Source organism: Bidens hawaiensis, unplaced genomic scaffold (genome assembly GCF_021521415.1).
Source record: "Bidens hawaiensis isolate Kalapana, Puna unplaced genomic scaffold, B.hawaiensis_p1.1 tig00009343_1, whole genome shotgun sequence".
Taxonomy (NCBI): domain Eukaryota; kingdom Viridiplantae; phylum Streptophyta; class Magnoliopsida; order Asterales; family Asteraceae; genus Bidens; species Bidens hawaiensis.
Window position 1 is genome coordinate 126,290 of NW_027491689.1, and position 12,432 is coordinate 138,721.

The 12,432-nt window shown below is 30.7% G+C and overlaps 2 protein-coding genes across 3 annotated transcripts; both read right to left on the reverse strand.

Moving 5' to 3' along the window:
* Nucleotides 1-1,541: 1,541 nt before the first annotated feature.
* Nucleotides 1,542-6,066, reverse strand: LOC143532042 (membrane-anchored ubiquitin-fold protein 1-like). The gene is made up of 6 exons (XM_077027194.1): nt 5,872-6,066; nt 4,262-4,325; nt 3,884-4,156; nt 3,470-3,628; nt 1,825-1,914; nt 1,542-1,752 (listed from the first exon to the last, which is right to left on the reverse strand). The coding sequence occupies exons 3-5, from the start codon at nt 4,014-4,016 to the stop codon at nt 1,859-1,861; spliced, it is 348 nt and encodes a 115-aa protein (XP_076883309.1). The 5' UTR covers nt 4,017-4,156; nt 4,262-4,325; nt 5,872-6,066; the 3' UTR covers nt 1,542-1,752; nt 1,825-1,858.
* A 1,365-nt stretch (nt 6,067-7,431) lies between these two features.
* On the reverse strand, nt 7,432-12,077 carry LOC143532070 (putative galacturonosyltransferase 13). 2 transcript variants are annotated; one of them, XM_077027216.1, is made up of 6 exons: nt 11,710-12,077; nt 9,443-9,489; nt 9,193-9,348; nt 8,524-9,114; nt 8,101-8,403; nt 7,432-8,004 (listed from the first exon to the last, which is right to left on the reverse strand). In XM_077027216.1, exons 1-6 carry the CDS (start codon nt 11,915-11,917, stop codon nt 7,723-7,725), a joined length of 1,587 nt encoding a protein of 528 aa, XP_076883331.1. In that variant the 5' UTR covers nt 11,918-12,077; the 3' UTR covers nt 7,432-7,722. The 2 variants fall into 2 exon arrangements, with proteins under 2 accessions (XP_076883331.1, XP_076883330.1); XM_077027215.1 differs by having other exon boundaries at nt 9,443-9,498.
* Between the last annotated feature and the right edge of the window lie 355 nt (nt 12,078-12,432).

Sequence of the window (12,432 nt, forward strand, 5' to 3'; positions counted from 1 at the left end):
TTAAAATAAATATTAAATTACAACTAAATTAAAAATAAAATAAAAAAGGAATAATACAAGGACAAAAAAACGGAAAGAAAAAACCAATAGAAAATAAAAATAAAAGTGGACTATAAGCATGTCATTTAGTTAAACAAACGAGCATAATGAACTCTCATTCATGTATAAGTTCTTTAAAATATTAATAAAATCCAATTTTGAAATTCTACAATATTCGGGTGGTAGTTAGCTTAGCAACCGACAATGCTATAAATTTAGTTAGATGTCATATGTGGCCATAAAATTGCATTCATATTGCAAAGGTAATAAAGATGTGTAACATGTGTTTACAAAAACTAGTAGGTCCCACAACTGATTTTTATTTATAAAAAGTAGGTCATACTTAACAGGAGTCAAACCCAAGTGCTGACCGCTAGAGATGGGCAAATAAACCAATTAATTAAACAGATCGGAAAACCAAACCAAAACTGAACCGGACTGAAACCGATATGTAGAAACCGATTGAAACCGTAGGCCTGGAACCAGTTTGTAATTTTCTCCACCAAAACCGGTTCCAAACCAGTTAACCGACCGAAACGAAACCGGCCAAAACCTGAACCGAAACCGATCAAAACCCGAACGGAACCGATCGCAACTTGGTCGAGAAACCGGTTTCAACCCGAGTCGAAACCGATGATAAACTGTTTTTGACTTTTATTGACTAAACCGAATCGCTTTCAACCCAAACCGGTTTTAACTTTTAAACCTGTTTGTGCACCTCTACTAACCACTACACTATAGAGCCATTTGTGTTATGCAGCAATAATTAATATTGTTAATTTATTATTAAATATTCACTATTAAGTATTTTTGGGTACCAAAATCCAGTTTTCTTTAAGCAGATTAAAACATATGATTTTTGTATAAAACAGATATATATTATAAGGTTAATATCATATATAATAGTAACCATGTGTTCTAATTATGTCACTCATAATTTTTTTTTGTTCAATTAGATCACTAAACGTTAAATGAATGTTCTAATTCTATCGTAGTAACCAAAACCGCGACCTACTCATGTGACGAAGAAGCACAACCACCACCTGGCCAAGCGACCGTTTTGTTATTCTTTCGTTTATTTGCTCTAGCCTCTAGTGATTTGTAACCCGAGCATTAGAACTTGTACCCTACCCCGAAAACTATGTAACCATAACATGACATTAGTAACTCACACATCTAAACGCCTGAGCAAGGTAAACAGGTTGTAAACAACTTGTAATAAATCGGTTAAACACTATGATAGGTTAACCTCGTAAAATATTATTTTATTCGAATTTTAAACGACCAACAAGTTAATTAAAACATAGTTTTAATTAAATGGGAGAAACGAATCAACCCAAAAACCAAAGCCACGCGTTCACCAAACAAGTTAGAAATATCAAATAACAACCAAAAACAAAAAGGTCCAAAATCTAATTATTTCATGTTGTGTCATGTCAGAAACCAACCGTCACCCCTAATTTTCACCATTTACACAAAAGAAGCTATAATTTGTTTTCATTCAAAAGTCTAATCACACTTTTTCATCCTAACAATCAAATGCCATGAATTGTTTTCAGTATATAAATTCACAGAATTTAACAAAATATTCAAAACAAACTTATACAACATAGAAATGTATTATCTCACCATTTTTTTTTCTTATTTCTTTTTTTTTTCTTTGTAAACTTCAACCCAAACCAATCATGTTATGCAAACTCCAGCATACTTTATCTGTCACAAAATGATAAAAATGCATACATAAAAATATATATATAGATAAAAATATTTAAATAAGAAACCAACCTGCAATTTAATGGATGTGCTTGGAATTGGTTTTTCATAGTATCACACATACACACTTGTTTATCGTTGGATCATCCGCAACTTTCTTTTCTGTTAAGTTACCAAAATAATTTTAAGGTTTTGGTCTTTGACTTTTAAAATGGTCAAACCTATTTTGTGCATTAGTTGCAAGCTTGTAGAGGTCAAACCGTTTCCAAGAAACAATTAAGTTAACATTATGAGTTTAGGGGTGTGCATGTAACCGAGATAACCGAACCCAACTCAAAACCGATGGTTTGGTTTTTTTTGTATTTTTTTCAAAAACCGGATTTTGGTTCGGTTTACCAAAAACCGAATTAAATTGAGTAAAACTGAACCGACCTATACAACCGAGTAAAGACCAAAAAAAATAAAAATTAATTGAGTTTGAGGATTATAATTATTGTTTGTAAATGTTAAGTAATTTATATAAAAATAATAATATTAAATCAATAATAATAACAATAAATGGTGTAGCCCAAAAATATTAGACTTAAATGTGTAATAGTAAATTTATCATTAGTTAACAAAAATTTTGGACCCAAAGTTTCAGGCAAAAATTTATTATTTTGTCACTTATTCGGCCCAATAACTTCAAGCACAAATAGCAAAACCAAAACTGAACCGAATCCATTGTGAAAACCAAACGATTTTCAAAATCCAAAAAACGAATTTTTAAATATTAGTTCAGCCCAAAACCGACCACCCCTATATGGATCCCATCTAATCTTATGATGTCAAGTAGGGGTGGAAAAAAGCCGAGCTGCTCGCGAGCTACTTGAGATCGGCTCGTTAAAAAGCTCAATCGAGCCGAGCTAAATCGAGCCTCGAGCCTAAAAGTAAGCTCGTTTAATAAAAGAGCCCGAGCCCGAGCTTTACTTATCAAGCTCGAGCCGGCTCGCGAGCCTAAACGAGCCTGTTATTTATATAATCTTTTAAAATATATATTTAAGAATTATTAATTAATAAATATATAATGTTATGAAAAAATAAATAAAAATAACTAAAATATAAGTTATTTTATACATAAAATGTTATAATAGAAAATGTATATAAAAATAATTATAATTATATAAATAATAATTGATAAATAGTAAACGAGCCGAGCCCGAGCCGAGCTCGAACTTGAAAATCTGTTCACTTATTCACGAGCCGAGCTCGAGCTTTGTATAAGTTAAACGAGCTCGAGCCTAGCCGAGCTCGGGCTCGGGCTCGTTTGCACCCTAGTTTCGTCAAGCAAATAGGACCCACAATTACATTTTCATTTCTTAAAATGTCATATAATGTAAAACTATAGGCTATAATGGTATGAACCTTGTGTAGGGTGGTTGGATGTGATGCAAAAGTGATTACTAAGCAATTACCAAATTTCTAGTGTTTGAAGAAAATTAATTAAAAATATAATTATTTAGGGTCAAAATAATCATATTTCGAGACGCAAGTAAGAAAATTTTACACACACACACACACACACCAAAAAAAAAAAACTTTACAATAACTTTTGATAAAAATGTTTATGTGATTTAGATTCTTGAAGTTGAATAATCACTTTTAAAATTTGAAAGCATATATCCAAACGCCTTCAAACGTCTTTTTCTATATTATATTTTTAAACAATAATTTGTACCTTTCTCTTGAGGTGGTTGGCTTACAAGAACATGCATAGTTGTAACTCCACCAGGAACATCATACAATGGACTTCTGCATTCGGCTACCGTTCTGTTATTCTCCAATATTTTTCCCGCACTTATTATCTTTACATCTTTTACCGTTTTTGGACCATTCTCTTTATATATCAAACCAACAAAATAAAATAAAAAAAATCATATTTTTCCCGTCAGGTAACAATTTTATAACAAAAAACAAGTTTTGCATATGAAAATCAAGAATACTCTCAATCTTTCATTTCAATCGACTTGAAACCAAATATCATAGAAAATAATGACCGACACTCCGACAGTATGTAAAGCTAAAAGCTTTAGCACTTAACACAAGCATGTTTAAGAACAAAATTTAACGGAAAAAAAAAGACTAAACTAACCTTTAGGCCATTGAGAAAGTATGTTTTCTTTCAAAGTTGCAACACTAGTAGCTGCAGGGAAGCTTTTAGGCCCGATATCCGATCCATCGATCAAACGAAACTTTATCTCTAATGAATCTTGAGCTCCCGACATCTTAAACTTTATCTTTAACCGAAATTATGCGTATCCAAACACCCAAGATCTTAAATTTGTTGAATATAAATAATCTTTATGAACTCAAGCAGCTATACAAAAAGAGTCTTTCTTTCGATTTACGCCCATCAATTCAACTCCTAACATCAAGAAATTTCATAAATTTTTATGAAAAAAAATGTTTGAAATTATCAAATCAATAGAAGTCAATAATATAAAAAAAAACACAAAGAAATTGAACTTACCAATCAATACATGAACAATTAGTCGATTACAAGCATGAATCAATCAACCGAGCCCTAGAATTTGCTGTTTAGGGAAAGAACCAACAAAGTATTATTAGCTTCAACAAAATCAAAAACCCACAATCTTTTTCATGTGGGTATTTCAAGAAACTCAAAAAAATCATATAAATTATAAAGCTTTGGCTTTCAAGAAATCGAAAGCTTAAATCTGTGTGACATGGGTATTTCAAGAAATTCAAAAACTAAACAAACCCTTATCTGAATGACCTAAAACTGATCAAAAAAAGGTCAACAACTTACAACCCATAATGAAATGATCATAGTTTAAGAATCAAAACATATAAATTAGAAAGCTTTAGCTTCTAAGAAATCAAAAGCTTGAATCTTTTTGATATGGGTATTTTAAGAAACTCAAAAACTAAACAAACCCTAATCTGAATTACCTAAAAATGATAAAAAAAAAAAAAAGCTCAAATCATATAAATTATAAAGCTTTAGCTTCCAAGAAATCAAAAGACTGAATCTTTTTGATATGGGTACTTCAAGAAACTCAAAAAATAAACAAACCCTAATCTGAATTACCTAAAAATGATATAAAAAAAAACTCAAATCATATAAATTATAAAGCTTTAGCTTTCAAGAAATCAAAAGCTTGAATCTTTTTGATATGAGTATTTCAAGACTCTCAAAATTTAAACAAACCCTAATCTGAGTTACCTAAAATTGATTAAAAAAAAACACTCAAATCATATAAATTATAAAGCTTTAGCTTCCAAGAAATCAAAAGCTTTCTTTTTGATATTGGTATTTCAAGAAACTCAAAAATTAAACAAACCCTAAGCTGAATTACCTAAAAATGATTAAAAAAAAGAAGCTCAAATAATATAAATTAGAAAGCTTTAGCTTCCAAGAAATCAAAAGCTTGAATCTTTTTGACATGGGTATTTCAAGAAACTCAAAAACTCAGCAAAAACTAATCTGAATTACCTAGAATTAATCGAAAAAGGTCAACAACTTACAACCCATAATGAAAGTATCATAGTTTAAGAATCAAATTATATAAATTAGAAAGCTTTAGCTTCCAAGAAACTATTATTAGCTTCAACAAAATCAAAACCCATAATCTTTTCACATGGGTATTTCAAGAAACTCAAAGAATCATATAAATTATAAAGCTTTAGCTTCCAAATAATCGAAAGCTTGAATCTTTTTGATATGGGTATTTCAAGAAACTCAAATAAATCATATAAATTATAATGCTTTAGCTTCCAAGAAATCAAAAGCTTGAATCTTTTTGATATGGGTATTTCAAGAAACTCAAAAACTAAACAACCCCTAATCTGAATTACCTAAAAATGATCAAAAAAAGCTCAAATCATATAAATTAGAAACCAAAAGCTTAAATCTTCTTGACATGGGTATTTCAAGAAACTCAAAAACTAAACAAACCCTAATCTGAATCACCATAAACTAATCAAAAAAATGGTCAACAACTTACAACCCATAATGAACTAAACATAGTATAAGAATCAAATCATGTGTAAACCCAATAATAGAAATAAATAAAAGAAGCAAGATCAAGAAATTGATGAAAAGTGGAATAAAACAACCTTATTTAGCTTCAGAAACTGATCTGTTTGTAGACTTGTGTCAAGGTTGGATTTAGGTGAAGAACAAAGACTATACTTTTTCCAACTATTAATTAAAGAATTAATGAATAATATATCTTGGCCTTCAAATGCAATCATATTCCCAAATAATAACGCAATGTTATTAATGTTTGGTCAAATAAAATAATGGTGTGTGATGTGGAAAATTATTTTGCTTTTTGTTTGAATAAATCTAACTTTTGATTTTTATCAAAAGTGATTAAAATAAATTATTAATTATATATATGACAAAGAAACCCTGCCTTGCTAATAATAATAATAATAATAATAATAATAATATTAATATTAATAATTCTTATTATTAGGAAATACATATGAAAATATTGTTTCCTTAATAACAAAAAAAGTTAACAATTTGATATTTTCTAATTAGAATGATTGTCCTGGTTTATTACAAGAAAAAATATATTCCATTTTATTAATAGTTGTGTTTCGAATATATAACTTTTTTTATTAGAGTGACTATTATGTGAGAAACGAATAAATGATGCAAGATTAGGTGCGTGTATTTTACGGGCAAAGGTATACGTTCGACGCTCATCAAGCTATAGATGGTCTTAGATGCACCATTATATTCACATAGTCCGTTCATACCTTAGATCTTGACAACTTGGACAAACTGTTATACATTAGACGTACAACTTTTTTGTTTAGACAATAAAATATGGAAAGATACATGAAAATATGAAAAGATGTGAAGCATGTAGTATACTAATACAAGTTATAACATTTTAATTGTATATTAATATAGTGATTATGACATCCAATAATTATAAACCAGCATGATTGATGCCAATCCTCACCTTTTGCATGTGAAATCAATTCTTTTGGCACAAACAAGTAATCTTAATTAATAATTATATTAATGTTTTGAATTGGGAAATAAAAGTTGATTTCCTCACATTATTGCACCAACATGTACAAACTGCAATAAATAAATAATTAATTATTAATAAACTATTAACCATTTTCACTTAAAGATATTAAACCCTATAATATTGCATTTTTTTATTATTTTCAAAGATAAATACTTCCCAACCACTAACAATAAGATCCTACTAATATAGTGGCTCTCTTGTCATACCCAACTTACCAGATTCCAAACACATTATTATTATTATTATTATTATTATAATAGGAATGTTAACGTGCAAATGAAATTAACGTGCTAAACGTGAGAATCAAGTATGATAGTTATATACAAAATTAGAGTAATTATGTAATTACATCATTGAGTAATAATTGCTCTATGATTAATTACATAATTACTCGTATATATAATTACTCTACTTGATTATTATTATTACTCAATGATGTAATTACATAATTACTCTAATTTTGTATATAACTATCATACTTGATTCTCACGTTTAGCACGTTAATTTCATTTGTATTTGATCCAAACTCTTATTATTATTATTATTATTATTATTATCTCCTTTCAACTTCATGCCATAAGTTCAACAACAATAACCAAAAAGAAAACCAATTTTCAATGACAGTATATTTGATCAAAAAGAATTTACTGCACATTTTAAGAATGTATCTTCATACACGACAATAACCGACATATAACCTAACAATGAAGTTCCCGGCTAAAAGGGTTCTATAACAAAATAGTTTCAAAACTATAATCGACACGATTATGTATTTAAAAACCTTTATGCTGTATCATATCGGATATCCTAACTGTTGTAACAAAAGCACAGTTGTGTAACTGTAACAGACCAAAAGAATGAGTGCAGCCAATCGAGCCGTTAATGACAAAATGGCCCGTCTTCTTTGTAACAATTACTCCAATATGTGACAATTTTTGACAAAATCATTGGTGTAGTTCACGTATTTTGACCAAAAAGGACGAAGATGGTCAAACCCTATCTCTAACCACGGTTTTGACTGACCGTTGTAGTGGATTACAGCCGCCTTCTTTACATTCTCAACATTTGTGTTGTTTTGGTAGCCCAACCCAAGCATGTGCCAAGACGGGTCAATGGGCCGAACATGACCTCTGAATGCTATAAGGGCTGGGGGTAGGGTACCCAGCCTCCATAAAGTCAAATTTGACTTTAAGTTCTGCACACAGAAAAAAAGTCAAATCTTTAAAATGGTCAAAGATGGTACATTTGTGATTTGAATACAATGACGAAAATAAGAAAATACGAAAATAACCTCTTTCAGCCATGTGTGATACGTTTCTCTGATATTAGTTCGTCTCCACGCACGCAAGTCGAATATATTCATCCCATAAGCCCAGGCGCATTCATTTGGATCCAAATTTTTGGATATTAAGGGGTGAGAAAAGTTGAAGTAGGTTCTGAAACGTTTAGACATCACCCACGTGTCATCACCTTTGCACGTTTCAACTGCCCCGTTGACTTTTCCACCAAGGTCAATTTCCCAAAGTGGCGATAAATCGCATTGAATCACAATATCATCGTCCAAAAAAACCACTTTATCAAGATTCGGAAAGAGCTGACCAAAATAAACAAAAAAAACGGGCCCACTTGAGTTTATATGAAACACAAAATTTAGCTTAAGAAATGGGTCTAAAGTGGAAACGCATGTGTACCGTGACCGTCTAATTCTGATTACCTCTGGCAAATATATGCGAATATGATTCAGCAACGATATGTATTTAGGGCTTCTAGATTGTAATTTTGAGGCAAATGTTCTTGGAGTTGTATTACTAAGATTAGCTCCTGCTAAATGATTACCATGATAATAATTTCTAACTCCATAATGATTCTCGACAGCTTCAAGAACCAGAACATTGTCTCGGGTCAACCAGTCAAACTGATGAATACCTTTGACTTCAATGATTGCAGGGGAAATAGGATTTAAAGCGAACCATGAGTGCATGCCTGCGTATGTTTTCTTGTCGGTTATCACATGGAAGACGATTTTGTCAGGTTTTAGTGATGACTGGACTGCTGAAGTGACAACAACTGAAGCTGCTAAGATGTTGTCGGTTGACAAGATGAAGTGATAGTATGAGTTGTCTGAAAGAACCGGAAGTAATTCGGGTGATGGTAATTGTCGGCGCGCATGTGCATTGGAGGAGTATTCATCAGTCAACCGCAAAGAGAGACAATGGATGCCTTTTGGAACAGAACTTGCTGCAAAGTGTTTGTTCATTAATTCTGCAAATTTAGATTCTCTGATCTCCTTTTCAGATCTTTCCATCTGTCAATTTCAATTAAAAGAATAAGATCAATAAAGAAATTATTCCAAAATTAAGGGTTATTTGGTGAGTAAACATACCATTCCTTTCAATATAACAGCAAATTCATTTGCATCATATTTGTTGACTCTCATTTCGGTGACAAGCTGTGTAAAGTTTTCAGGGAGCTTTAAGTCATTTGGGACTTCTACAGAGTTCACTTGATTAAGGGTTTTGTAAAGTTCGTTAACAAGCCTCTGTTTTGACCAACATAAAAAAGGTTCAAGTTAACAGATATAAAGAGTCTTAAACAAATATATATGATGAAGATATTGTGTGTAGAAGGTTTACCCCTGAGTCTTCACCCCTCCCAAGAAGCTTTGGTCCCAAGCGCCTACCTAAACAATCTGAAGCATTATATAAATGGCTATTGAGAAGAATGTGTTTTAACAATTAACAAAAACTAAAGGAAAAATAAAATATAGCATCCATACAATGCTTTTAAAAAAAATCAAGATTAACAAGCATTGGAAAAGAAAAATACTCAAGAATGTTACCAAATCAGAAGACATTTCAATTTTCATCCCACATCTTTTTGGGCAATTTTCAGACATCTTTTTGGCAAATTTCAGAGTCAAAGAAAATAACAAGAAAGGCAGAAAACAATGAGAGGCGTATACTATTTACCTAACAAGAAAAGTAAATTTATTACTTATAAGTTGAAAATAGTGAACTTAGCAGGCACATGTGGTAAGTTTGATGGTCGTTTTGTCCTCCCAATAAGCATGTAAAGTGCAAAAATGGTTTCGTGATAGAAACAAGTGTTTTGTTAATTGACTGAAATTTAAAAGCCTTTCAAAATAAAAAGAACCAGTAAACGAAACATGAGAAGTTAGACGTCTAGAAAAACTATATACACAAATAGTGTTCAGGGTAGCAAGATCAATATGCCACAAGATATTCAAACTACAATTGCTCATCAATCAAATCTCAATACCTATTCTACCCAACCATGATCGAAATCATAACCATCTCAAACCATTCAAATCATCTAATGCAAGAAATTTCAATACATAACTTAACAAACACACTTAACAATGTCTCATATAAGCTCATACTGGTTCTAAAATAACCTAAACTAAAGTTGATGCATATGATTCTACAACTGAATTAGATATGATTGCATTCCGGTTGCTGATTAAACACCTGGAACCTAACTAACTAATCAAATTCCACTAAAAGTCTAAAACCTAAACTACTAACAAACATTAGTCAAGATCTACAAACACAAATTAACGCAATCAAGAAGCAATGAAAATATAATAATAATAATAATAATGTAATAACATCAAGAAATCTCACTTAAATGTCTCATACAAGCTTATACTGTTTCTGCAATAACCTAAACTAAAGTTGATGTATATAATGAATTGATTGTTGATTAAACATCTGCAGCGTTACTAATCAAAGTCTACTAAAACCTAAACTACTAACACACATTAATCAATATCTATCAAAAAGCAATGAAAAATAAATAAATAAATAAATAAATAAATAATAATGATAATGATAATAATGAAATAACATCAAGAAATCTCGCTTATGTCTCATACAAGCTTATAACGCTTCTGCAATAACCTAATGTTGATGTATACGATTCGACAACTGAATTAGATACAATTCGCATTTCGGTTGCTGATTAAACACCGGGAACCTAAGTACCTAACTAATTAAATTCCACTAAAACCTAAACTACTAACACACATTAATCAAGATCTATTAAAAAGCAATGTAAAATAAATAAACAATAACAACAACAACAACAATAATAATAATAACTTAAAATAAGCTTAACTGCTTCTGTAATCCCCTAACTAATCAAATTCTACTCATAATATGATTCACATTTCGGTTGTCGATTCATATGATTCGCATTACGGTTGCTGATTAAACACCGGGACTCCTAATTAATCAAATTCCACTAAAACCTAAAGTATTAACACACATTAATCAAGATCTATCAAGAAGCAATGTAAAATAAATAAATAAAAATAATAATATGATAATAATGAAATAAAATCATCAAGATCTACAAGAAAGCTAGAGTTTTAGTTCATACCAAACAATAATAAGTTAATAACAGCTTAACAAACAAGCTTAACTGTTTCTGAAATAACCTAATGTTGATCTATATAATTCTACAACTGAATTAGATACGATTCGCATTTCAACCGCTGATTAAACATCTGGATTCCTAACTAATCAAATTCCACTAAAACCTAAACTACTAACACATATTAATCAAGATCTATCAAGAAGCAATGTAAAATAAATAAATAAATAAATAATAATAATAATAACTTAAAACAAGCTTAACTGTTCTGTAATCACCTAACTAATCAAATTCTACTCAAAATATGATTCACATTTTGGTTGTCGATTCATATGATTCGCATTTCAGCCACTGGTTAAACATCTGGAACCTAACTAACTAACTAACTAATCAAATTCCACTAAAACCTAAACTACTAACACAGAAGCAATTGAAAACAAATAACCAAACAATAACAACAACAACAACAACAACAACAATAATAATAATAACGAAGATGTAGTACCAAAGGATGAGTAGCAGTTATTGACGTGTCCTTCAAGAGTAACAAGAGCCGTAACAATAAAGACAAACGGCAAAAGACACGCAAGCACAAGCATAAGATGAAACAGAGTACGGTGACGAGCTGCAATGTTAACCTTCATAAACTCAAACAATCCTCCATTACTTGATATCGTTATGCTTCTCATACTAGGTGATAAGTGCAGCTGCATTATGAATATTATTATGAATATGAATATATGAATAACAAACCCTAGGTCGTCTATACTTCATTATAATAATAATCAGATCCAATGGTTAATTGTCGTGGTGGTGGTGATTCGATTGGTGTGATACGAATGCATTGGATTGAAGAATTAGGGTTTTGAAATTGGGATGAATGTATATGTATGCATACGTAATAATAATAACTAGATGTAATTGTGGATGTTTTGAAACCGTGAAAACGGTTGAACCAATCATCACTTTTGGTCAGATGGTTTTTGAATATTCAAACCATAGCAACCGGTTTGGTTTATGGTTTATACAGAAAATTAACCAACCGGACTGGACGGTAACTTATTATTGAAGCTCAATTCATGAAACCAAACCATTAGTAACGATTAAGTTTAAGGTTTCTACGGTTCAATTTCGGTTCTCAATGACAAAAAATAAACTAACAGTTTGGCTCACGATATAAGTTAGAAACCGTTAAAACCGAATTGTAACACCCATATGTAATATGTTA